At 47.5% G+C, this 27,335-nt stretch overlaps 1 protein-coding gene across 3 annotated transcripts in view; it reads right to left on the bottom strand.

Annotated features, from left to right (window-relative positions):
- Positions 1-1,192: 1,192 nt before the first annotated feature.
- The window catches only part of KAT7 (lysine acetyltransferase 7), a 30,895-nt gene continuing 4,752 nt past the window's right edge, over positions 1,193-27,335 (bottom strand). Inside the window, exons 3-15 of one of the 3 annotated variants that reach the window (XM_081884059.1) lie at positions 26,575-26,751; positions 24,746-24,985; positions 24,546-24,628; positions 23,398-23,487; positions 21,684-21,782; positions 19,711-19,839; positions 13,427-13,618; positions 13,145-13,234; positions 11,662-11,802; positions 8,907-9,000; positions 7,025-7,171; positions 5,807-5,913; positions 1,193-3,912 (exon numbers count right to left, since the gene is read on the bottom strand). In XM_081884059.1, the coding sequence (XP_081740185.1) occupies positions 3,811-3,912; positions 5,807-5,913; positions 7,025-7,171; positions 8,907-9,000; positions 11,662-11,802; positions 13,145-13,234; positions 13,427-13,618; positions 19,711-19,839; positions 21,684-21,782; positions 23,398-23,487; positions 24,546-24,628; positions 24,746-24,985; positions 26,575-26,751 (1,691 nt within the window). In that variant the 3' untranslated portion in view covers positions 1,193-3,810. The other 2 variants (XM_081884060.1, XM_081884061.1) reach the window with 2 other exon arrangements.

Here is a 27,335-nt window from a genome sequence, read left to right as displayed (position 1 = left end):
ACATACGCTTCAGGTTACACACTCCGCTAACCCAGAAATAGTACCTTGGGTTAAGAACTTTGCTTCAGGATGAGAACAGAAATTGTGCTCCGGTGGCACGGCAGCAGGAGGCCCCATTAGTTAAAATGGTGCTTCAGGTTACGAACAGTTTCAGGTTAAGAATGGACCTCTGGAATGAATTAAGTACTTAACCTGAGGTACCACTGTATTCCCGGAACTTGGAAGAATGTGAGCGAAAACAGGTTAGAAACACATGCCAGAAACCGATACAAGCAAATGGCTTCACCTGCATAGTTTATAGGGGATCAGTTTTGTTTGTTGCAAAACAGGCGATGGCAGGTTAAGTCTCCAAAAGTCCAAAGCTCAGATCGACACATTGCACAGACATTTCCCCCCAGGAATGATCGTGCTTGGAATACTAGAGCAGAGAACATGCTTTATTGAGAAGTAGATACACTGGTAGCATATTCTAACATATCCAGGAAACAGAGATTCACTTCTGTACAAGAATGGCCAACCTCCCCTCCCCACCTGAGAGGGCGCCACCTCACCATTTGCTAAAAACTAGAAGCTGAGGGTGCTGGATGACACTTGCCAGTAATGTGCACAGAAATCTAAACTTTGGCAGATTTAGGATGGCAATGAAAAGACAAAACCAAACACGAGAGCCAACCACAGGAGTGCTTGCGGAAAGATCTGTGCTAGAGGGATCGGCTTTCAACTGGAATCCATTTTGTCCCAAGATGGGAGACAAGGAGAGACATTTCTTTTTTTTTGGGGGGGGGGGAGAGAAGTTCGGCTAGAAACAAAGAGGTGGTGTTCCACACACGCAGCAGACTAGAGGCCAAAGACATGGCGAAAGGATGGCTATTTATGCCCTCAGGGTGTTTTGCTTCAAGTTGGAAGGGTTTTGTTTCGTTTGCCAAACCTTACAATCGAAAACCAGACTTGCTGGAAATGGACGGCAGTCTGAACGACAGGTGGAAAACACACTGCGCTCTCTGGCCAGGCATCCCCAAGGTCCAAAGGCTTGTGCCAAGGTAATTTCTAGGAAGGAAAGAAAATTATGTTCTAGGGATGACAAACAGTACTAAGATGCAGCCTGGAGTGAGGTGGTGCAGGGGGGCAAATATGTGACTCGCACACACACACACCCCCGTCTCTTTTGTGGCCTCTTTGGTTGCGCTGCATGTGACACACACACAGTCCAGCTTGGTCTGTGGCCCGTGACATGTGCCCTCAGACCCTGGGCTTTATGCAAAAGCACCTCAGCGTTCAAGGGGGTGGGCTTTTGGCCCCCCAAATGGTGGGGTGTCACCAGGCGACTCTGCAGTGCGGGGCAAATGCCACCAGACGATTCGCAATTCTGAAAGCACGCCAATGGCGTGTGAGGGGCACAGACCTTCAAAGAGCGAACCTGTCAAGAGGTTTCTGACTCTGTAAGGAAAGGGACCTCTCTGGCTGCAGCTTTTCAATGGGTTGCCCTCTCTGTGAATAGCAAGGTTAGGCAAAGTGTGCTCGGCGGAGGCTTCCCTTTGGTCTCTGAACACTTAAGGCGAATTTGTGAGCTTAATACCTAGAGCAGGGATGGGGAAGCTGTGGCTCAGCCCATCATCCCCTAAACTGGGGTTGATGGGAGCTGCAGTTCCCATCTCTGACTTTACAAGACATTTTTAAACGGCCAAGCACTCTCCTCTTTAACAGACAGCCCATCAGGTCCACCTACCGCACAAGCTTCCTGCCTTTCCCCTCCCAGTCCTTGGGAACAAGTGCCACACAGCTCAGGGAAGGGTTTCCGTCCCAAGCCGGGGAGTGACGATCACTTAAAAGATGGGAGGGCTCCCCTTGAAAAGGGGCACACCCATTATTTTTGTCAAACTGGGGCTACGTGTGCTTGCACACACACTTTCCAGGCTCTTGGAACTATTTTCACAAATGTTATAAGGGCGAATTTGTCTTGGGACATGCAGCCAGGTACGGCATCCCAGAAGTGTGGGAGAAAAGCAGCCTTTCTGGGGGAACTCATGCTTCTGCGAGACCATCAAGCGAAAGCAGTAGAGAAGGTCAGAAATGACGGGGTTGGCTGCCTGGCCGTGGTGGCCCTTAGGGGCTCTCGTAATCTATGGGTGAAATAAGCACACGTTCTGGAAAATGGCAGCTGGTTTACCCACTGGCAATCCTTTAAAAACAACGGCTGTTCGCCTCGGCCAGAATGGAGCTGGGGAAAGGTCCAGGGTGGTCCCCGGATGAGCACAAAGGTTCAAGAGATGCAGGAGCGTGGACTGCAAAAGGAGCCAAAACGTATCGGGGGGGGACTAAACTACTACCGCATGAAGGCAAGCCAGGCGACTGCAGCTAACTCCTGCCTAGATCTGGAACTATCAGACCACCGCCGCAATTCAAAGTAGCACCAATGCTGGGCAGCAAAAGCTACCGTGCAGGAACAGGCTGGCAAAAGGAGCGGCGTCCAGCTGGCAGTGCTCTCTGAGCAGCCGCAGCGGTGTGGCTGAATGCACGCTCCTTGGCCTGTTAGGTGCGGGTTTCTTTCGGAGCAGGCGGAAGCTCAAAGGACAAAAAAGGCCGGAAGCGGTGAGGAGGCACCAGGACAAGGGGGATGGTAAGGGCTGCTGGTCCTGCCATTTCTCCTCCTGCAAAGGAACAGTTATAGCTAGCTCTTCAGAAGGGTTTGTGGTCAGAGCACTCAAAAGCAGCTGCGAGGAGGAGAAAGGAGCTCCATGTTAGGCGACACTGGGCAAGGGCACAACTACTGCAGGAGTGAGGGAAGTGGTGCTTTTTTTCCGTTAGGCCGCTTTCCCCCACCGGGGACTCAGCTGTGTGGCCCACAGAGATAGCAGCATGGCCTTAACGTTCAAACTTTTCGAGGGAAGGGAAGGGGAAGCAGCCAAAGGGCGTCCCCACATTCAGTCAGAGCCTCCCGGAGATTTCCTGGCCTGCTGGGAAGGAAGAAACAACTGCTGTTTGCACATGCTTGGTGTGCAATATCCAGTTAGCGCTCAGACCCGCAAACGGGTATGAGAAATTGATGGTCTCGAAGGAGCCCAAGGGGGTGTCTGATCATTTCCACCTGCAGCGTGATGGGGAGGGGGGTGGTCCCACAAACCCACCTTTAGGCTGGGAGGGGTGCAGCAGAATAAGAGGGGGGTGGGAATGTGGGGTTGAATGGACTGGACCAAAATTTCATATGACGGATGGGAGATAATTGATTTCGAATGCTCTCCTTTGTATAAAAAAACCCCCTGTGGTTAGAAAACTAGGACAGGAGATAGAGAGCCTGCTAGATTCTTTATCCCTGTCACTGCTGGTTTTCTACTGAAAGGGAATTGCGGGTGCCCCACACTCTGTATCGTGCAGGACCTTTACCACCTCACAGCAGGTGCCGAGCAGGCCCTTCAAGGCTGCATGGAAGCAGGAGGCTGAAACAACTAAGAAATTACGAGTTACGACACCATCTTATGGACTAGGGCCTTGTGGTTCACGGAGCGGAAAGTTGCAACGGTGCGCTGGAAGATCTTACTGCCCCTTCCCGGGGCCACATTAACACTGTATCCGTTCTGATCTTCCCGACCTTGCCGTGCGGAGGAAGGACCTGGGTCAAAACGGTCCCGGGGAGAAGAGAAACATCCTGAAGGCATGTGAAAGAGGGGCAGGGAGGGTTGGTACCAACAGCAAGTCACAACTCTGCGATCCCAAAGGAAGTTCCTAATGCTGGAAAAGGAAATGGGGTTATGGTGGTGGTGGTGGTGGTCGGCGGCGAGGAGGTGTCCACACTTCTCAGAGAGGTTGGTCAAATTAAGTGCCCTTAGGAGGGGTCCATTTCAAACAGCTGGGATCCATGCTTTTATTGCTGTTAGACCGCTTGGCCTCTTTGGCTATCCATTCGTCGATAAGATCCTGAAGGGAGAGGGAGAGAGAAAGGGAAGGCGCAGGTTAAAAGTCTGGGGGAAGCTGCTAACAAGATGATAGAGTCTAGCATGGATAAGGATGCCCCTAAATTCAAGGAAACAAGCACCGTAGTGGTTTTGTGCTGCAAAATGACCCAGCTTAATCAGCCGGGGCTTCCATACTAGGAGAACTCTCTTTCTGTGTAACTGCCAAGTAGTAACTTCAGTTTCCATCGTGCAAACGCGGAACTCCATTTTTGAGAATCTGCTGGACCTTTCCTGCTTGTGTGTTGTGTTTTCTGCAGGTCAACTTTTGTCATGGGGGGAGCTCAGGCTTGATGTTTTAGAGGGGGGCTGCAGGAGCCTGAAATATCTGGGTGCTTTAATGCTATGCTAGAGAGACTAGAGATGGAAAGAGAGGACAGAGAAGACTTAACGAAGGAAGAAGGTTGATTTTGTTGATCTCTCCACATTCTGGTTATCGTCTTAACCCGATGTTTGCCGAGCCCCATCACAAATGTAGCAAGGAGGCGATTTTCCTTAGCAGTCAGGGTTTTCTGTGTGCTAGCTAAGTAGCAATTAAACATTTGAGGCTGCAACCCTAACCACAGTTACTGGGGAGTAAGCCTTGCACTGAACAAGTGAGACTTACTTGTGAGCACAATCCTAACTATGTCTACTCAGGAGTAGGTCCCACTGGAATTCAGTGAGCCTTACTCCTAAGTGGAAAGGATTAGGTTTGCAGCCTAAGCCCACAAAACTCACCAGCTTGCCCAAAAAATATTAGTAGCCTCCTGGGGGGTGACAAAGGAGTGAAAAGCCCCCGTGTATCCTGCTTGGTGCAGAAAAAGGATGTGGTGTTGCACCTCCCATTCTGTAGGTTCATCACTCATTGGCATGCAATTCCTTATCACCTGTGGCTACCAGGTGAGTTGACTCTAGACTAAGGCACTTCAAACGACACTGTAGACAAGAGACTGATGGGTGAAACAACCCAAATGTCTCCTGAAAGGTAAATGAGATATGCAGTGCAGAGGCAGCATGCAACGGGAGCCACAAGAGGGTTCACTTAATGCAGTGTTTCTCAAATTTGGGTCCCCATCTGTTGTTGGACTACAACTCCCATCATCCCTGACCACTTGTCCTGCTAGCTGGGGGATGATGGGAGTTGAGTCCAGCAACAGCTGGGGATCCAAGCTGGAGAAACACTGGCTCACTGGAACCTCATTCCTGCGGTCTGTCTGTACTTTGTTCTTTTAAACTGCCGTGGCTTTTCTACTCCATAATAGCAGCTTTGTTGTGACCAACTGGGCGCATGTCTGATGTTGTCAAGAACCATGGCAGCTGGAACTGGAGCTGTAGCAACCATCATGAGCAGAAATACAGAGGCAGGAAAGGAAAGAGAGACTCTGTGGGTGGGGGGAGTCAAGGAACAGGGAAGCTACACACTTTTCCTGGTAGCCATCCCTAGCCCTAAACCAGGCATGTCCAAAGTCTGTTTCAGGGGCCTAATCCGGCCCGCTGGTCGGTTTAATCCGGCCCCTGTGGCAGTTTATTTCCTGGGGTAAAATCCTACAAAAACCTCAACAACTTAAACCCTAAAAAAAGTCAACACCTTTAGTTGGCCCTTTGGTCGGCCCTCATGGCCCTCCATTTCATCAAATCTGGCCCTCTTGGTAAAAAGTTTGGACACCACTGTAAACATAGCAATTTCTCACCACTGACTGGTTACATGCACAAAACAATCCTGCCATAGGTTTCTGCGCTAAGCTGGACTCTCTGCTTTTCGTTCACGGCAAATCTCGGGCGGAAGAGTGATGCTTTTCTTAGAAATCTCTTGAGAGAAACACAGCGACCCAAGAGAGGTAGATACCTCTCTCGCAGGTATTAGCCCCACAACTTACCTGCCTCTTTAAGACTAGGTGTTTGCCCTTCCAATACTTGAGCATCTGAAGCGCTTGCAGAGTGCTAACAATGTCAACAGGGTTGACGGCTGTCTCCTGGCTGATTTCTGAAACAGAGAAGAAAGAGTGTGTTTTACTGAGGGGCTTGGGGGCTATATGGGATAAACCACCAAGAGAGCTCTTGTTGTCTCCTGCCAACTCCAGCTTTAAATGCACAGAAGCATCAGGACCGAACGTCTTCCACGACTCCAGACAAGATCCCCGAGAATGATGGCTGAGAAAGGTAGGTAGGAAGCAGATGAGCAAGGCTAGCAGAATCTCAGTATACAGGGGAATGTAAACGGGGGTTCAGCACCCCACATTGCTCCTTTGGCATTCGAGGAGCAAAGGTGGGAGAAATTACATTTCAGTTTGGGGGAAGAAAGACTAGAACAGGGGTCGGCAAGGCTTACCGGCAATGGGCCGGATCACTCCCGCAGAGATCGCCTGTGGGCTGGACCGGAACAGAGCGGTGATGGAAATTGCGTCTGCACATGTCCGTGGTGCCAGAAATCTTTTCTGCGCATGCCCAGATGCAGAAAATCGCTTCTGCGCAGAAGCGATTTTCGGTGTCTGGGCATGCGCAGAAGCAACTTCCGGTATGAAGGAGCGTCTCCACCCCCATTGTTCTGCCCAGACGCTGAGGTCCAGCGCCGAGGGCCTTCTGGCAGTTCCCTCATTGGAGAAGCAAAGCTTCAGGGAACCAGGCAGAGGGCCTTCTCAGTAGTGACGCCCGCCCTGTGGAATGCCCTCCCATCAGATGTCAAAGCGATAAACAACTACCTGACATTCAGAAGACATCTTAAGGCAGCCCTGTTCAGGGAAGTTTTTAATGTGTGACATTTTAGTGTATTTTTGGTCTCTGTGGAAGACGCCCAGAGTGGCTGGGGAAACCCAGCCAGATGGGCAGGGTACAAATAAATTATTATTATTATTATTATTATTATTATTATTATGTGCGCAGACGCAATTTCCTGTGCCGCTCAGCAAGTCCCTGCACCACACTGCGCGTGGGGAACTTGCTGAGCAGGTGGCTTGGTTCAGGAGTGGCTCGTGGGCCAGTAAAACGGTCTTTGTGGGCCGCACACTGCCGACCCCTGGACTAGAAGGGTTGTTGTTGTTGTTTTAAAAAGGTGCTGTTTGCTACTGATGCACTGGGGAGTAACATCTAGAACCCACCTTTAATGGAGATCTCTTTGCCTTGAAAGTTATGCAGATAGCGGAGAAGAACTTCCTTCCAGTAACTACGGTAGCTAATAAGGCCCAGGTCTGAGAGGGGCCTTTCTGGGGAGCCAACCTTTTCTTCCACTTTGGAGAGTAAATAGCCTGTTGAAAGAGAACAAAGCAGACTGTCTGGAACCTGAATCAAGTGGTCAACCATCCCCTAGCTGCTGTCAAAAGCTCGTAGCTCCCTGTCAGGCAGTTTCATTTTAAAGTCTTTTTTAAAAAGTCATTTTTTTTTTTTAACATCACAAAATCTTGTGCTACTGCAAAGCTAAAGCACCTCGAAAATATGTAGAAAATAGCTTATTTTGGAGGTGGCCAAATTTTGCTTCCAAGCTAACTGGCCCTCGACCAAAAAGGGTTTGCTATGGAAAGGTGGTGATCACTAAGAAAGCAGCTACCACGTTTATCTACCTCTTAACAGCCCTGAGACCCTGGTCATACGGCCACTAGGGTTATAACTTTTTTACAACCTTATGCTCCATTAAGATTAGTTAGATGAACTTTTACCTAAAAACAAAGGAATGAACTTTCATTTCCAAAACTCTTGAAAAAAGGTCCCCCCGAAATCAAAAAATTGATTATTGTATATGCAACTTTATAATGCATTATGTAATATGCATAGCATACGGTATATTATAATACAGTGGTACCTCGGGTTAAGAACTTAATTCGTTCTGGAGGTCTGTTCTTAACCTGAAATTGTTCTTAACCTGAAGCACCACTTTAGCTAATGGGGCCTCCTGCTGCTGCTGCGCCACATACTGTACATTATGCATTACTTCTTACTGCTTAGAATAAACCAAGGTTGCAGTTTGTTTTGTTTCTGCCTCAAGCACCATAAAGTTCCCGCATCGCTTTGATTGAGCATTGATTACTTCTTGGTATCTGGAGTACGGATGGCTCCTGCTTCCAGTGATTCTCCAATAGTTTCAGGAAGTTCCAGACAGCTGTAAAAGTCCTAAACAGTTCCATAAAGTTTTTAAAATCTATGCACCGAATGAGGGGAAATCTGAATTATTCAAGAGGTTGCATGAAACTTTACTGGACTATTTGGACTATAATTTAATTCTGATGGGGGATATGAACGGAGTAGTATCTACAAACATGGACAAGGCACAAAGACAGGTAGTCACCAAAGATGGTAGACTACCAAAAACTTTTTTTGAATTGACTGACAATATGGACTTGATTGACATCTGGAGAACAAAGAACCCCCTGGGGAGAGAGGGAACCTTTTTCTCTGGAGCCAAGGTGACATGGACTAGAATTGACCAAATATGGATAACTAGAGGAATGGCACCAAAGATAAAGAAAGTGGAAATCTGCCCAAAAACTTGCTCCCACCATAACGCTGTAAGGATGGAGATGAAGCAAATAACAACTGGTTCCTTCAGATGGAGGATGAATGAGACCTTATTTAGAGATGAAGAAGTGTATAAAAAGGCCCAAAAAACTCTGAGAGACTACTTTGAAATAAACATGAACACCAATGTTGAAAAAAGAGTAATCTGGGACAAAAGCGCTAATACTTCTGAGTAGTAACATTACATATACAGTGATTCCAACTTTCATTTCGGGGTGACCTTTTATTCACAACTGAGAAAAATTAAGTCCATAATGGCTTAGTGTTTCTAAGCAAAAGTTCATCCCTATACAATAAAGGAAATCATTGTTTTGAAGGGAAAAAGTCAAAAAGTTATAACCCTAACAACCATGCTGCGTTAAAAACCCCCTCAACTGCTCTGTGTCACATCTGAGGCTATGAAACCGTCTGATTTGTGGCAGTATGTAAGCATTGGATTAAGAACAAAAGCGCGTGTCCGTCCACACTTACTGAAGTCGATGAGCATTTTGCCGTAACCCTGCCTCATGTACTGAGGCATCGTCAGGATACAGGAAACGTTGTAGTTGAGGAATGAGTTCTTCTCCTGGAAGTAAACAGTATAGCCGCGAAGGGTCATGTTTGACAAGAACTGATCACATCGTGGCAAAAGTTCAAATGCATGGCTTTTGCAAGCTGATCAAAACAGAATGGCTGCAATGCAAAGAATCACAAAGCTAGTCTTGGACACCCAAGGAGCCTTGAGACCAGGGGTGGGGAACCTCAGGCCCAGGAGTTAAATGTGACCTTCAAGGCCTCTCTATGGGGTCTTCAAGACTCGTCCCAGGCCACACTCCTCACTGGTCCTGCTCTGCACCCTCTCTGAATGGTTCTGTTTGCCTGGAATGCATCCTTGAATGGAGACAATGTCTCTTGCCTGCCTAGATCAGGCATCCACATTGGAGAGCCAGTGTGGTGTAGTGGTTAAGAGCGGTAGTCTCGTAATCTGGGGAACCGGGTTCGAGTCTCCGCTCCTCCACATGCAGCTGCTGGGTGACCTTGGGCCAGTCACACTTCTTTGAAGTCTCTCAACCACACTCACCTCACAGAGTGTTTGTTGTGGGGGAGGAAGGGAAAGGAGAATGTTAGCCACTTTGAGACTCCTTATAGGGAGTGAAAGGCGGGATATCAAATCCAAACTCTTCTTCTTCATCATCATCCCCAAACTCGGCCCTCAATCTATTTGGGGACTACAATTCCCATCATCCTTGACCACTGGTCCTGTTAGCTAGGGATGATGGGAATTGTAGTCTGAAAACAGCTGGAGCACAGAGTCTGGGGATGCCCGGCCTAGATGGACAGGTGTGGGTGACGAAAGCCTTCTTCTGCATGGTCTGGATGCAGTCTACTATACAAAAGCAACATGTTTGGCTCCACCCTCTTGTCCCACCTGCTAGGCAATGTGGCCCTCGGGCTGAAACAGATTCCCTACCCCGGCTTTGGGCCTGCATTTCTCAAACATCAGCTCCCTTTAGGGCTTGGGAATGCCAGCGAAAGCTCTTTTGATATTAGCTCATACAGAGACAACTTGAATTGGCCTTGTTTGGCTGTGGTGGCCATTTCCCCAAATGTCTGCCTGGGCGATGAGTAGATTCCAAAATATTTGTGAGGGGAAATGCCAAACTGGAAAAGGAAGTGAGTAATCGTAACCTTCAACTTCATCCTTAATACCTGTAACAGGATGCACACAAGACTACTGAGCTAGGTTCGAGGTGCTTCTACAAAGCCCTGTACAGCTTGGGAGCAGGATACCTAAAAGACTGTCTTACCCCTTCTTATGCCCAATCTATCACTGCACACTTTATGAGAGGGCATCCTGCAGATACCATCTTATTAAGAGGTCTGTTCCATAGGATATACAAATTGGGACTTTAGTGTGGTGGCCTCTACTCTTTCGAACTCCCTCCCCTTGAATTTTAGACAAGCATCGTCTCTATTGCTCAGGGTGCTGAGTTCAAAACCCGCACAAATTGAGAGTTGGGCAAAACAGTCCATTTCTCTTACAGAATTTGTTTGTTTAATCCTTTCACTGAATCTGCACCAAAACGGTGATTTTATCAACCTATCATGTAAAAATGCACGAGGCAAAAACTTGAAAGTGCTGCACGTCCAATGGCAAACTATTAAAGTTTTTTGATGCAGCACTCCTAGTGGCCTTGCTGCACGTGTCAGAGACCAAAGTTAAACAGAATCAATAGTTCTAATGGCCGTTTTGGAAAATGGCCTCTCACACTGCCAGAGAAAGTGAAATTCAAATTGTTCCTGTGCTCTATTTTGATCAGCATGACAAAGCACTGTACCTGGGAATTCAGGTCAAATGTAAAGGAACAAACAGAACCCACACCAGGCCTTCATTTAACCTCACATCACACCTGGACTTGCAATATTCCTCTGTCAACAAAACAGAGACTAAGATTGAGATGGGAGAGTTTGGCTGCCTGGGCTAACAAGCCCTTCCTGAGGAGCAGGCTAGAAGCTACCTTCTCTGTTTAAAACAGTGGTGGCCAAACTTGGCCCTCCAGCTGTTTTTGGACTACAACTCCCATCATCCCTAGCTAACAGGACCAGTGGTCAGGGATGATGGGCACTGTAGTCCCAAAACAGCTGGAGGTTTGGCCACCAGTGGTTTAAAAGATGAGGATTCAGTCCACAAACCTGATGTTGATCCAATTCTAAGCCAGCAAACCAATGAGCAGAACCACCACCCACCCAACAGTCTTTTCAAGAAAGCTCAGTAGATTTATAGTCGGATCTGATCCCACTGTGGATCTGAGACAAGGTGTGTGTGTCAGGGTGTGGTGCTCCCTGCCACACAATGCAAGAGCACATTCAAAATCCTGATTTCTGATTAATATACCTCCGAAACCCAGCTCTTATGAATGTTACTGGAAGCAGGTGTTTGCACATGCAACTATAAGGGGGGTGGAGGAGCCTCATGAATACCAAGAATAACTGGCTCTGTTTGGCACCAGAAGTTTGCACTTGTAACAAAGCCTGAATAAGATTCCAGTAAGCAGCCTGGCTTTCATTTGTCTTTGGACCATAAGCTTGCTTTCCGCTGTTAACTATATTTCACGAACCAACTCTTACAGATTCAGTGCCCAGCCTTTGAACCCCCTCTCCAGAGCAGGCCCGTCGTTCTGATTTAATGCCTAAGTCGTGGCCAGTGCCCTGGTTGTGGAACAGAGCTCGAGAAGCTGCTACCGACCTTGGAGAAATAGCCTATCAGGTGACAGCCGGTGTTGTCGGCTTCCGTCATGACGTAGAAGAGGAAGGGCTCCACATCGTAATACAGGGTCTTGTGGTCCAAAAAGAGCTTTGCCAGAAGGCAGAGGTTCTGACAATATATCTGGAAGAATCAGAAGGAATGTCAAAACACAGATGTGTTGGGAGGAGGTGGCCAATTCTAGGAACCACTCTCACTGCCCCCAAATCCTGAAAAACCTCTTTGGCCAAATCTGCTTCTTTGAAGCTGTGACTGTCCCATCTCTGGTTTTCTGAAACTGGTCCCAATACATTTCCAAACACAATTCAGAGTGTTGATGTTGACCTTTATAAAGCCCAAAACAGGTGATGCTCGGAAAAGGGAGGGCATCCTCTGAAGTATGCGGCTTGGCTTACTGGCATGAGTCACCTGAACCCAGATGCTCTGCAGATATTATTTGTCAGTGCACCCAAATCTCCAATTGTGCCTCATTGTGACCCAGATTCTGTAGATCAGCCTTTGCCAAAGTGGTGCGGTAAAGATGTTTCGGACTAAACATCTGCTGGTAGTCCAAAACCTCTGGGGGCATAAGGTTGGTGAAAGTTCAGAACCTACATTGGCTCCCAGTATGTTTCCGAGCACAACTCAAAGTGTTGGTGCTGACCTTTAAAGCACTAAACGGCTTTGGCCCTGCATACCTGAAGGAGTGGCTCCATCCCCTTCGTTCAGCCCGGACACTGAGATCTAGTTCTGAGGGCCTTCTGGTGGTTCCCTCACTGTGAGAAGTGAAGTTACAGGGAACCAGGCAGAGGGCCTTCTCGGTAGTGGTGCCCTCCCATCAGATGTCAAGGACATAAAGAACTACACAACTTTTAGGAGACATCTGAAGACAGCCTTGTAAAAGGAAGTTTGTAATATTTGATGTTTTTTTTTTAATATTCTGTTGGCTGAGGCAACCTAGTCAATGGGTAGCACATAAATAATAATTATTATTATTATTATTATTATTATTATTATTATTATTATTTAAAGAAACTGTGGTATCGGTTTGAGAAAACATCTGCTTCAGGCATGCACTAGTGTATACATTTAATATGGAGTTCTGTGGACACTAGTAAGCCAGGCAAGACTACCTGTTTAATACCCTCAAAGGCAATGGAGTTAGACCAATTTAACAACCAGTACCATATCCAGGTTTTGAAAGGCCTTAGGGCAAGACATCCTCTATAGGACACCCTCGTGCAGCAGGTCCCAGGGCTGTCAATGGGCCCCTGCTAGGGTATGACCTCTTGCCAGATGCCCAGTAATGCCAACCCTTGGCACTGGTCCTAATGAGAGCCTTAGCATTTTTCAAAGAGAGATGGGACAGGTTGGGGCAACAGACTTCAAGGAGAGCCAGCTGGGCAGCCTGCCTATGGCCCACAAAAGACAATGTGTTGCACAAATTCTCTCCTCCTCCAAAACCAATTCCAGTTAAGTATGTTACCTTGTTCTTTTTCCCATCGACTTCAAACACCGAAATGGAGCCTTTACGGTAAATTTCGTCACCCGGAGGATGCTTCCAGACACATTTCGCCTACGGAGAGCATTGCACAAGCATTAGCACGGTCGCCTAGCGTGGCCAACGGCATCAGAAGCACAAAGAGGCGGAAGAGAGAATCGCGAGGGGAAGAACGAGATACTTACTAGGGGGCACAATAACATAGCAGCAGAAGCAGCTACACATTTTCTGCTCAGCCAATCAAAAGGCGGTGTGCCCAACACTTACCATGTGCCTGCGTAGTATCGTCTGGCTCTTCATGTATTTGAGGCAGAACTCGCACATGTAGAGGCGCCCCAGTCGCGCATACTCCTCTGGGTAGGGAGAATGGTACCATGTGTCCAGCTCATAGCGGCCAAAAGCAATCGTCTTGATCATGTTGCTCCCTTCTGTGATCTGGCCCTGAAGTCGCAGCTTTTCCTATTGCGAGACAAGGGGAATCAAAATTATTTTAAAAAAGAAACAGTTCACCATGCTATTTATTCATACGATCTATGCTAGGCCCATGTGAGAAGAGAAAACATTCCCACCCAGGGACGCGGACTTATAAAAAATATTGGGGGGGCCCGGGAAAGCTCATGAATAATAAATAAGCTCATGAATATGCAAATAAAGTGGCGCCGCCTCCTCGTGAGCGAATAGGGGAGAGCGTGCTGCGCCTATTAATCAGCTCCAAAGGAAATTGGGTGGAGCTTTTGCTCGGGAGGGAGGGCAGGAGGCATGCAGCCCGCCCCTCCCTGTGCATTTTGGGCTGGGGGAGGGGCGGCGATTGCGCTCTGCTGGAGGGGCGCCGGAGATTATTGGGGGGGCGGAGCCCCCCCAAACGAATTTTTGAGGGGGCTCGGGCCCCCTCAAGCCCCATGGAGTCGGCGCCTATGTTCCCACCCACCCCAAAAACTCCTCTGCAATCAAAACAAACTCCAGTATCGGGAAGAACTGAGTTTTGTATAAGTGATAGCACAGATTAAGGAAATTTATGCGGAGTTGCTTATTTTGCAGTTTGTTTCACTAATCGCAGGGAGCGGCAGAGCTATAAAAAGCATCAAAGCCCCACTCCGATCTTTGGAAATGCAAATTGCCCCACCCACATTCAAGTCTCTCTTTATTTAGCCTTAAGGTCTACAAACTTGCTGCAAACAGAAAACTGAAACTGTTAGGAAACTGAACTCTGCAGCTTGTGAAATACTGTACGGAATTGGCCAACTACGGTCTGGATCCTTCCCAAGTTAACTGCGTTTTCAAATCCATGGAACTTAAAAGTCAAAACTAGCTGGATCCAATGATTTCAAAGGCATTCAAGTTCACACCCTGGCCATGTCTATTCAGCCCCAATGATTTCAATGGGAATTAACCCCAGTTTAGTGCACATAGGACGGCAATCTAATTTAGGCTGGATCAAGCCCAATGTGTGTAAATTCAATGTGAAGGTGTCTAGTAGAGGACAGCAGCCGCAGCCTCTGTCTCCTCTTCCTCCCCATGGTGCCTTGAGAACAGCTGTGGAGGGAATTGTCTTCAGCCTGAGGGCAACATTCATAGAATGCTGGAAGGGACCCACGGGTCATCTAGTCCAGCCCCTGTTAATCTCAGCTAAAGCATCCATGGCAGATGGTCATTCCCTTCTGAACAACCTTCTGGGATCACATGATCGTGGGGGATGAGACCAGAGGCAAATGCAGACAGAGCAAAACATGTTATTTTCACTTTTGTGCTGTAGTGAAGGTTTTTTCACATTCACCCGTCCCTCTATACAGACTTTTTAATGTTTGATTTGTTGTGTTTTAGTTTGTTGGAAGCCCCTCAGAGTGGCAGGGTAACCCAGTCTGGTGGGCAGCTTATATACCAAATAATCATCATCATTATCATCATCATCCTACAGCCAGGCAAACAACAAGTATCATCAGAGTCCCAGGACACACTCCAGCCCATCCCTGTGATAAGGATTTAAAATGTTCTCACGGTATAAAATTTCCAAGTGTGTTTGGGGGTCTTATAGGAGTCTTTTGGCAAGTTAAAAAAATAACAATTCAAAGAGCTCTATTCAGTGTTCACTCAATGTCTTCACGCTTCTCTGTATTTGCAGGTTCTGTGTCCCAGGTACAGAGGTACCTTGGTTTTAGAACAGCTTAGTTTATGAACAACTTGGAATAAGAGTGCTGCAAACCCAGAAGTAGATGTTTTGGTTTGTGAACTTTGCCTTGGAAGCAGAACATGTTCCGCTTCCTGTTGAGTGTCTTCTGTTTGTGAATTGAGTCCCCCGCTCACAGAGGTGATATTTGGAGCTTTTGATTTTGCTATTATTATTTTTTTGCATTTTTGTTTGTGTGGCTTTTTCATTTTTTTTACTGCGACTTGTTCTTTGTTTTATGGGACTGACTTGTGACTTCGCTTCTGTGACTTGTTTTTGTGACTGTGTGGAAGCCAGTTCAGCTACTGGCAAACTCGACCCTCCAGATGTTTTGGGACTACAATTCCCATCATCCCTAGCTAACAGGACCCAGTGGTCAGGGATGATGGGAATTGTAGTCTCAAAAACATCTGGAGGGCCGAGTTTGCCTATGCCTGTGTTAGATAGTAAAGTTCCTATTAAATTGCTGTTTTAGGGGTTGTTTTGCATTGTCTAGATCCATTTTCCATTACTTTCTATGAGAAAGCAGGCCTTGGTTAAGAACGCTTTGGTTTAAGAATGGACTTACGGAATGGATTAAGTTCGTAAACCCAGGTACCACCCACATTCCCCTGAATGGCATTCAATGGAGGCAGGATTCCTTGAGGATGCAGGAGGGCACAAGCGGGTGAAGGCGTGGTTAACAAGCAGCTATTGGGGCTCTGTGATTTCCCTCTGCCCTGGACCACACTGACTCCGTGCTTTACATCCTGGGCCGGGTTCTCAGAAGTCCTGAGAAAAATCTGGAGACACTGCCCGCTTGCCTTTCATTTTCGAAGCCTGTGTGTATTTTCTTCCTCTCTCGTTGTGAACAAGATGGGGGCACAGCAGCAGAGGTGAGCTGGCATATGTGTAGCTTTTAACGCTGCATTCCTGCTGAGGCTTGAGGACTGGGGTTGTGGGGAGGAAGTTGGTGGCAAATCATGGCTCCCTGGCATCACGGTGGTTAACCTGACCTGCTGTGCAGCTCTGATCACAGTTAGCCGTTGGAGACGGGAAATCTGGAAGGCCAGTTAATAAGCTCCCCTCCCCAAGACCTGAACAATGCAGAAAGCCTGGAGGTCTCTGCAGCTTGCAGTCTTTTTCAGATTAACTCCCAACACAAATCTGAAGAAAGTGCTGTTCTCAAAGCCACCGTGGCCACATGGAACAGGGGGCTCAGCACTTCCACGTGACTTAACAGAAGTACCAAAGCATTATTCTGGAAGTGGTGGTCCACTCTTAGCAGAACCCCAAGATAAGCCACACTGGACTGCCAACTACGGTGTACTTGCCCCTTTTGATTTGCTGTGTATGCTTTGATCTATGTTTGCCAGAAGTCTCTCCCTAATCTTTTGGGGGAGAAGCATGGGCCTGAGGGGTCGTATCACAAGGAAAGCATCAAACGAGCTTCAATCAAAAATGAAAAAGGATCCATTCTCTTGCCCCAGGGCTTCTGGCACTCTTCAAGCTGGGAAACCGAAGCGATGCAGACTGCACCTCGGGCAACTGCTTTCGGAAGTCTGGCACCTCCTTACGCAGCAAAAGACAGCGAGGTGGAGGCCCGCGCTCAGTGTAACTGTCACCGCGGAAAGAAAGTGGCGCTTCTCCCAAACGAGAACACTTACGAAGCTGTTTCATCTTCTCACACTTTTCAGCGCCGGTCCTCGGGGGCACGTCAACACAGCCATCCACATCCCAGCAGCTGGCTCAGAAACAGTGGGGCTGGGCATATACGTCTGCATATCTTGGCTTCCAAAGATTATGGCACATGTAGTTCTGCAATTCTCTCCTCCAGGTTTTTTTTCTTTTCTATTTAAACCTTAAGCAGCTCGGTCTGCTTTGAGCAGAAAACGGGCAGGCCAAGAGAGCCTGCTTAACCCATGGCGCTCTCGTCGTCTTGCAGCTCAAAATTGCTGTACTCAAGCTGCTTTTTCACTCTGGGGAGGTGGGAAGGAGCCACCCCATCCTCTTCAAATGGAAAAGAAGCTTGGGGAGGGAGGGTTTGAGCTGGGAAAGGACCAGGAGGGAAAGGGTGCATATTCCCACCTGAATGTCTTCTCAGGCACAGTCTCCCACCCCAGCCTGCTTTGAGTTTGAGAAAGAAGCAGAATGATGCAACTCCGCTTAAGACGTAGCTTAAGCCTCAAGCAACCTAAAACCTGCATCTCCAGATAGGCAGTGAGGTTTCAAAAGCATCGTCTTTTCTCTCTAGGCATTTTCTCTCTGGAGGTCCTTTGGCAGGACCAGTGCATCTACAGCGAAACTGCCATTCAGCTGACATAGCCCCGGTCCGACTGAATCCACGTTCTGCTGCCATCGGCAGGTTAAAAAAACCTTGTTCTGCTGCCAGAGCTTTCCCACACAATTGATCGGTCCACTTTCCACACGCCTCTTCGTTGTCATTTTTTAAAATGTGCCCTTTGTTAGCGTTTTCTTAATTATTATTATTATTATTTTTGAAAAAAGAAAGCGGTGTGAGAGGCTGGTCTCATTGGGAAATGTGCTGTGATTATTTCATCACAAATCTAAAAAGAGGCCAATGCAAAACCATTATGTGGCATGTGTCGCAGCTCTTACGATGCATCAGGACTGCAACTGCAGTGTCTTTAATACCTGCCCTTCATCCAAGACAGGGTTTCCCAAACCTGGGTGACCAGCTGCTTTGAGACTACAACTCCCATCATCCTTAGCCAACAGGCCAGTGGTCAGGGATGATGGGAGTCATAGCCCAAAAAAAGCTCAAAACTCTGGTCAAAGACATAGAATTCACCTGCCCACCCCCAACAAGGAGGGAAAACTAAATAGATATTTGATGCTGGTGGGGAGATTGTAAAAACAAAAAACAAAATCAGCTGTGTACAAATTACTGTTTATGAGTGATCTAAATTGCAAATACAGTGGTACCTTGGTTTACGAACTTAATCCATTCCGGAAGTCTGTTCTTAAACCAAATTGTTCTTAAACCAAGGCGTGCTTTCCCATAGCAGCAGGTGATTCAATTTACAAATGGAACACACTCAACAGGAAGCAGAACATGTTCTGCTTCCAAGGCAAAGTTCACAAACCAAAACACCTCCTTCCGGGTTTGCAGCGTTCTTAATCCAAGTTGTTCATAAACTAAGCTGTTCTTAAACCAAGGTACCACTGTAAAGAAAGATACAATAAAAAAGAAAAGCAAACCTTAACTGATCTAGTAAATGGTTTGTAGTGGAAACATCCAAGAAAGGGCCACATTTTGGGGTGGAGAGAGGACACTGAGAAGATTAGAATAGGGGAGTGGCCGTAGTTTACCTTGATCAAGGCCACAGCAGACAGAAGCAGTCCAGCTTCCAAGAAATGGCCTGCTATACTTTAAAAAATGGTTTTATTTGTAAGTTGTCTTGAAGTGTTTCCTGAAGGGCAATAGATACAGTCTAAAAATATAAGCAGATGCACAGCAGTTGAGAAGCTGGCAATCCTCTTTCATTCTGCTATGTGAATGGTTCCACGGTGCTCCTTTATCTCCTTCTGCTGTTCTGCCATAAATACACTTAGCCTTCAGTTCACATTAATCTAAAAGCGTCAATGAACAGAGAGGTGAGGCGTGGCCTGCACTTGGAAACACAGACCCTCTCCTCATTTCTTCAAGCTTAAGTCTGGTAACAGTGGGAGTGGCACTTGCTTGTGGTCCCCATCCCCACAAACAAAAGTGGGGTCAAGAGCTCTGATTCCCAGGAAAAACAGCAACTGAAAGATTGGGACCAGTGGGCTGAGCCAAGCTCGGAATACTGAGCACATGTATAGTAACAGTAACTTGGAAGACAAAAAATCCACATACAGCTCCTCAAATACCTTGTTCTCAGAACTGAGGAGTCAGAAACCCACAACCTGTACCCAGTTAAAGATCCATCATTGCTTCTCCAATCCTCCGCAGGCTCAGGAACCAAGAGAGACCACCAAGATTCTCTACACCACACAGCTCTCTCTGTCCATTCTACTGATTCAAGCTTCTGCCCCCTGCCCAACTGTCCTCCCCTCGCAGCGGCCGTGATTGGTGAGGGCCTACTGCCAAACGCCTCCAGCAACATTTGCCTCAGATTCTCCGTTACCCTATTTTCTCCCTCCATGCAATGCATATTGTTGAATATCTGAGCCCTTTTGAGGAAGGAGCCCATTTATTTATACATAACTGCTGTCACCCATCTCTAGACTCTGAGGATACGCCAAGATACTTTCCCTTCTTTTTGCTCACTTCTCCCCACCCCTTGCTCAGAAGTTTGATTCTGTTCAAACGGAGTCACAAGCAATTCACACTCAGCTAAGCACAAAAAAAAGAGTACAAATGGTTTTACTTCAAGCCTAGAAGGTGGAAGGATGTGTATCTTACCCAGCCCAGTCCTCTTACCAGATCCTCAGAGGCTCTTGCTTGTGCTCGTCGGAATAACTCGAGGTCGTACTCACTGGTCAGATTCTCTAGAAGGGGCTCTCTGGTGTTGCCGTAGGTTTGCCGGTGCTCCTACACCAAACAGCAGAAATAATCTCTTAGAAATAGTTTGCCTGTCCTGGGGAAAGTGGATCCCCTCAGCCTCCACTCTCTGCCCTTTCTTGCTGGACAGCGAAATTATACTGGCTCCTGCTTTGAGGGAAGTAGAAGGCCGAGGGAATTCATCATGCAAAAGGCTGGGCTGGATGAATCCCAAGCCAAAATTAAGATCGCCGGAAGAAATATCAACAACCTTAGATATGCAGATGACACAAACTTGATGGCAGAAAGTGAGGAGGAATTAAAGAACCTTTTAATGAGGGTGAAAGAGGAGAGCGCAAAATATGGTCTGAAGCTCAACATCAAAAAAACAAAGATCATGGCCACTGGTCCCATCACCTCCTGGCAAATAGAAGGGGAAGAAATGGAGGCAGTGAGAGATTTTACTTTCTTGGGCTCCATGATAATGGCAGATGGTGACAGCAGTCACGAAATTAAAAGATGCCTGCTCCTTGGGAGAAAGGCGATGGCAAACCTAGACAGCATCTTCAAAAGCAGAGACATCACCTTGCCAACAAAGGTCCGTATAGTTAAAGCCATAGTTTTCCCAGTAGTGATGTATGGAAGTGAGAGCTGGACCATCAAGACGGCTAATCGTCGAAGAATTGATGCTTTTGAATTATGGTGCTGGAGGAGACTCTTGAGTCCCATGGACTGCAAGATCAAACACATCCATTCTTAAGGAAATTAGCCCTGAGTGCTCACTGGAAAGACAGATCATGAAGCTGAGGCTCCAATACTCTGGCCACCTCATGAGAAGAGAAGACTCCCTGGAAAAGACCCTGATGTTGGCAAAGATGGAGGGCACAAGGAGAAGGGGACGACAGAGGACGAGATGGTTGGACAGTGTTCTCGAAGCTACCAACATGAGTTTGACCAAACTGCGGGAGGCAGTGGAAGACAGGAGGGCCTGGCGTGCTCTGGTCCATGGGGTCACAAAGAGTCGGACAGAGCCCCTCCTCTGTGTTGTTGGGGCTACAGCTTCCATCATTCCTGACCACTGCTCAGCTGGCAGAGGCTGATGGGAGTTGTAGTTCCGCAACGTCTGGAGGGCTACAGGTTCCCTACTCAGTGGAGACCGACTGGACCGGGAGGCAACAGATATAGCACAAAACACAACTCCTACAAGGGGAGGTTGAAGGAACTATGTTTAACCTGGAGGGCGGGGGAGAATAGAGGGAAAATCTACGGAAGCATTCTTCAACTGCTTGAAAGGCTGTCCGACAGAAGAGGGTGGAGGATTGTTCACTGCTGTCCAAAAGGGCAGGACTAAGTCCAGTGGATTTAGAGAATAGATTTTGATTGAACATTAAGAGAAATATCCTAATGGTAAGAGAAGTTTAGGAAGGGAACCAATTACCTAAAGAGGCAGTGGGCTCTCCCTTATTGGAGGCTGTCAATGAAGAGGCTGGGCAGGGGTTGCTCTAGCACTTAATTTCCTACATCGCACAGGAGGCTGGGCTGGGTGGCCTATAAGCCACCCCCCTCCAACTACGGCCTCGCGCAGGGCCAAAGGACACAAAGGTCTGCATGCAAGAAGGGATGGGAAGCAGCAAGGCTGGAATTCACAAGCCAAATCGAAATAACGGGAGGAGTGTTTAGCTCATGGCTGCCTATTCTTGTTTTGGTTCTACTGTATAGCACTATGACCTAGAATCTTGGGATCAGATGCAGTTAGAAATTAACTATTCCCTCTATGCAGGGTGTGAAATACGCCATGACATTAAGGGTGGCCTGATTCTGCCAAACACACACTCCTCAGAAAGAGAGAGAGAGAGAGAGAGAGAGAGAGAGAGAGAGAGAGAAAGCTTCTGTACCATGTACTTTTCCTTCTGCTCCTTAGTCAGCCCAGCATTCCTCTTCTTCCTCATCTCCGCTACTTTCTCTTTGTACCTTAGCTGTCTTTCAGTTGGTGCCTACACAGGGGATGACAAACACAGGACATGCATAGGAGGCGGCAACCTGCCCAGGATCCTGAGCCCTCTGACCCCAAAGCAGGCCAACTATTGCTTCATATGCTATAACAGAGGTGGAAAGCCTGGGTGGCCCCTCCAGGTGTTACTGGACTATAACTCCCATCATTCCTGACCATTCCTGACCTGTGCTGACGGGAGCTGGAGTCCAGCAACAACCTGGAGGGCCACAGTTTCCCCAACTCTGTGCTATAGGCCACACCTTTCTGACACGGAATGTCGCATATGCAATATGGCACAAGTGTATACTTTGCTCCCGCTGCATGGGTCTGGCAGCTCAAGTGTGTCTGTGCGGAAATGGATTCTTGCACTCCACTCCATACATAATGGGATATATGTTTCTTTGGTACACAACACCAGCTCATGTAGCAAAAAATACTCTGAATCAAACTGCACTAAGCCAGATACCAAATTCTATGGAGGAGGAGTGTTGGCTGTGGTGTTGTGAAGTCTGCTGAGCATGCCCAGAAACATTCGCATTGCCAGAAATCTGGCAGGTGCAGAGGACCATGGCACTGTCAGGTTTCTAACCTGCTATTATTTTGAGTATGCTTTTGCGGGAGTTAGATGCTCGTCTATTGCAATTCCATGTCAAACGGTTCAGACCATGGGTAGGCAAAATAAGGCCCCGGGGGCCGGATCCGGCCCAATCACCTTCTAAATCTGGCCAGCAGACGGTTTGGGAATCAGTGTGTTTTTACATGAGTAGAATGTGTCCTTTTATTTAAAATGCATCTCTGGGTTATTTGCGGGGCATAGGAATTTGTTCATTTTTTCCCTTCAAAATATAGTCCGGCCCCCCACAAGGTCTGAGGGACAGTGGACCGGCCGCCTGCTGAAAAAGTTTGCTGACCAACATGAGCCTGATCACTGGGAACTATTACTGGATGGCAGAACAGGACTCTTGCCACACTGCATTGTATTATGTGTGTTTTATCTCGGTATAGCAAGATGGTATACTTGAGACCGTGCTTGAAAAATATCAGGGATTATTTACATGTCCCTCACTTGGCAACAGAAAGATGACAGTGAGAACTGCCTTCAGTGAAGTGTATGGCATTTGAAAGGATACAAAACATATTATTATAATTTATTAAATTTGTATACTGCCCTATACCCGTAGATCTTGGTAGGGTTTCACACATACCTGTCGCTACTGCTGAAGGATGAACATGCACAGAGTAATCTCAATCTAAAGAACCACACCCCGCGAACAAGGCACAAATCATTAATTCTTCTCAAGTTATCACAGGGCAAGTTATATTTAATTGTTTTAGAAACTAACATGTTTATTCTTCTCTTGGTAAAACTAAAGCATGGAACGTTCCTCCACACAAGTTTTAGATTACTCAGAAAATGTGGTCAGCAAGATAAGTAGACACAGGTTCAGACAGAATTTCCACACAAAATTGCTTTTGATTCCGGGTTTTTAAATTTTTTAACTGTTCTCTGAAACTGAGATGTCAATGATCACTAGAAAAAAGATGGTCCTGTTGGGGTGTCAAAGCCAGTGCATACTTGATAAAGGTGCAACAGTAAATATATAAGATGGAAGTACCTGATGTCTGGTAGCATGCCTGTTGTTATCATCTTGTCGGTGAGACAGCATTCTGTCCTCAACTTGTTTATCGCGGCTCTGCGCTCTCACCTTGAAATCCAGAGAGAGATCGTATCAATCCTTCCCTTCTCACGCCATGCAAATTCTTGCTCAGATAATGTAAGAACAGTCCAACCAAAACCACAGTCCAACCAAAATCACAGCTCCATCAGGAATTTGTGCCCCAAATTACAGGTGGATTTTTAGATTTCATTGTTGTATTTTTGTATTGTCTTCTGCCCCGGGAACCATGGTGGCTGAAGATGTAGGGTATAATTTTACAAAATAAAGAATAATTTAACTAATTCCAGCACACGCATTCAATATGAGAAAATCTGATCACCTCTCCCTGCCCCATTTTACTACCTCAAGTTTAGTTCAGCAGTTACTACCAGAGTCCCTAGTAAATAATTTCTTAGTCATGTGCAAAAAAGACTCTGAATATCATGCACAGAGAGACATTTGCTGCAAACAGCTGGTGTTCAACAGCATACTAATTTTTTTAAAATGTTAACTTTCCTGGAAAAACAAAACAAAAAGGAAATCTGTAAATTGAAATTTTGAACACCAACATACAGACTCACCCAAAGCCTACAAACGAAGGGTTCGATTCAAATTTCAAATAACCATTTTAAAACTCAAATCATAGGCTTGCTGGATTTTTGGACAGCCATGCACAAGCCTGAGAACAGAAATTCCTATGTATGCTTCTAATAGTGTGCTTCCCGTGAGAATTTTGTCCCCGTGTTTGTTTCTTTGTCACAAATCACAACGCTCAGAGGAGAGGAACTGCACCAGTCTTTGACAACCTGGTGCTCTCCAGATGGTTTTGACTACAGCTCTCATCAGATCCAGCCAGCACTGCTGATAGAAATGGTAATCCAAAACATCTGAAGGTCAGCAAGTTGGCAAAGGCTGTGCTGCACATTACATGGCCATGCTGTGTGTCCAAACACTGAGCACCGCTTCTCTCCTGCAAAGCAGCACTGAAAAGAGGAGAGACGGTGGGTGGGATGAACTGGGCTGTAATTCTCTCCGCTCCCCATGCCATTCCTCCTGACTGATCTCTTTCCACTGCCACAAGCTCGTTTTCCAAGAGAATAAATTACCTTGCATTCGTCCGCTGAAAGGTTATGATACAGTGGGCATCCAGATATGGAGAAATGCCGCTCGTGTTTTCCCGTCAGGTGTCCTGTGGAGAGCCAAAGGAACACGCCTTAGGGCTGGTAACAAGAAAGGGCACGTGGGGGATTTGGGCAAGAGGAGAGTCCGCTTTTGAATTATCAGATCAGGGAAGGTTCCACTGTACCTAATGAATTGCAGCCAGGCGTCGGGCATTTCATGTTGAAGTTGTAGCTCTCGTGGAATCGGCGGCGTTTGGGACGATGGGAAAGGTCACTCCCCGAATCCTTCATGGACATATCCTTGGCGATACTCTCATCGTGAGACATGTTGGGGCTGGAGATGTCGATGTCGGACTCGGAAGACGGGGCGTTCCCAGTCGGCGTGCGGGGGGGCGACTCATCGTGGTCAGCGACGTTTTTAGTGTCTGCGTAGAGTCAGAATGTTACAAAAGTGAGCAGAGCCCAATAAACGGGGGTGGGGGGGAGTCCTCCCCAGAATCCCTTGTAGGTCAAAATGCCAGGCCTAAAAAAGCAATACAGTGGTACCTCGGGTCACATACGCTTCAGGTTACAGACTCCGCTAACCCAGAAATAGTACCTCGGGTTAAGAACTTTGCTTCAGGATGAGAACAGAAATCATGCTCTGGCGGCGCGACGGCAGCAGGAGGCCCCATTAGCTAAAGTGGTGCTTCAGGTTAAGAACAGTTTCAGGTTAAGAACGGACCTCCGGAACGAATTACAGTGGTGCCCCGCAAGACGAACGCCTCGCAAGACGGAAAACCCGCTAGACGAAAGGGTTTTCCGTTTTGGAGGCGCTTCGCAAAACGAATTTCCCTATGGGCTTCCTTCGCAAGACGAAAGCCCATAGGGAAATCTCCAGGACAGCGGGGAAGCGCGTCTTCCCCACTGTCCTCGGACCTCCTCCGAAGGCTGGCGGTGGGGCGGAGAGCCTTTCTCCCCGCGCCAGCCTTCGGAAGGCTGCTCCGAAGGCTGGCGGTGGGGCGGAGAGACCTCCTCCCCCCGCCAGGCTTCGGAAGGCTGCTCCGAAGGCTGCTCCGAAGGCTGCTCCGAAGGCTGCTCCGAAGGCTGGCGGTGGGGCGGAGAGCCCTTCTCCCCATGCCAGCCTTCGGATGGCTGTCCTGAACACTTGCGGTGGGAGGAGGGTTTTCCTTCCCACCGCCAACATTCAGAATGCTGTTCTGAATGTTGGCGGTGGGGAGGAAAAACCCTCCTCCCACCACAAGCCCCAGGAACAGAGGAGAAGCGCTGCGCCACTTCCCCTCTGTTCCCGGACATGTCCTGAAGGCTTGCGGTGGGGAGAAAAGCCCTTCTCCGCACCGCCAGCCTGGCAAGCGGTTTCCATAGGAACGCATTAATTGATTTTCAATGCATTCCTATGGGAAACCGTGCTTCGCAAGACGAAAAACTCGCAAGAAGAAAAAACTTGCGGAACGAATTAATTTCGTCTTGCGAGGCACCACTGTAAGTACTTAACCTGAGGTACCACTGTACAGTGGACGCTTGGGTTGCAAATGTGGTTCGTGCAGGATGCACGTTCGCAACCCGTAGCGGCGCTTCTGTGCATGCGCGACTGCCAAAACCCCGGATGTAACCCGTTCCGGTACATCCGGGTTTCGGCAGGTGCGTAACCTGAAAAAATGCGACCTGAAGCAGCTGTAACCTGAGGTATGACTGTACTGTACTAGGAAATGTATTGTTGCTCTCCTGACCAAAACTGCCAGGGTGATCTTGATCTGGAGAAAGAAATCAGAGGGGCAGATAAAAGACGGTTTCAACTGGGCATCATCTCAGCTGTGCTTTCCCTCTCTTTGGGATCAACACAGCAACTAGTATTTCGAAAGCAGCCTTGGCTAAGCTAGTGCCCCTCAACCTAACCTAGAAGTCATCAAAGTTCTAAAGAAATCCGATGAAGAACATGACAGAAATAAATTCAGCATGATCCCAGACTGTGCTAGTTTTAGCCACTCTACATCCTGCCCAGCTATTTACAAACCTCTATCTGAAAAGTCAACCACTTGCTCCGTTTCAGATCCTGACGAGCGGGTCTGTCGAAGGGGATATTTCTTGGGAGTCACGGGTGTGGGCTGCTGCTGGCTACGGGTTACCCTCCGGGTGGAATAAACAGGCTCCTCTGCTCCAAACGATGGTGGGTTGCGAACCGGGCTGGAATCTAGTTTTAAGAGGATGGGGAGGTAAGGAAGTGGGGAAACACACACGCAGGTGTTTCATTGGGATAAACCACCTGCAACACTCACACTGCAAAAACATCTGTCCCCTGCATGGAAGGACACAGTGCAGCCTGCCTTCCCAACATCATCAACATACGTTCTGAGGATTTAAGAATTTTAATATAGCCAGGATTTTCAAAAGCACAAGTTAAGGAGCAAAGAACAGCAAGGTAATAAATGAGCTTCTTTCTGATACTACTCCACGTCCAAGTTCAGATTTTGAGTTTATGAGAGCCAGTGTAAGTTACAGATGTGAGTGAGCAGATCCTGGGTTCAAATCCCAACTCAGCTCTGGTCTCAGAGCCACTCTCTCAGCCTCTCTCTGGAATATAGGAATAATACTGGAATACCCAACATTTGCAATGCCTCTCCTTGCTGCTTCTTTGCATGCACCAAACAGAAGTCTGGAAATCCTCCAGGGAGACAGAATCCTAATTATTGACCCATCAATATCCTCAACTTGATGTTCAAACTCGTTTTAAAGGTGTTATTATTTAGAGATCATTCTCTTACAGACTGACCTGTT

This window comes from Podarcis melisellensis (genome assembly GCF_964234715.1).
Source record: "Podarcis melisellensis genome assembly, chromosome: 13".
In the NCBI taxonomy this organism is placed as follows: Eukaryota; Metazoa; Chordata; class Lepidosauria; order Squamata; family Lacertidae; genus Podarcis; species Podarcis melisellensis.
Note: the sequence above shows the minus strand (reverse complement) of the source record. Positions and strands in the feature narration are given on the sequence as shown.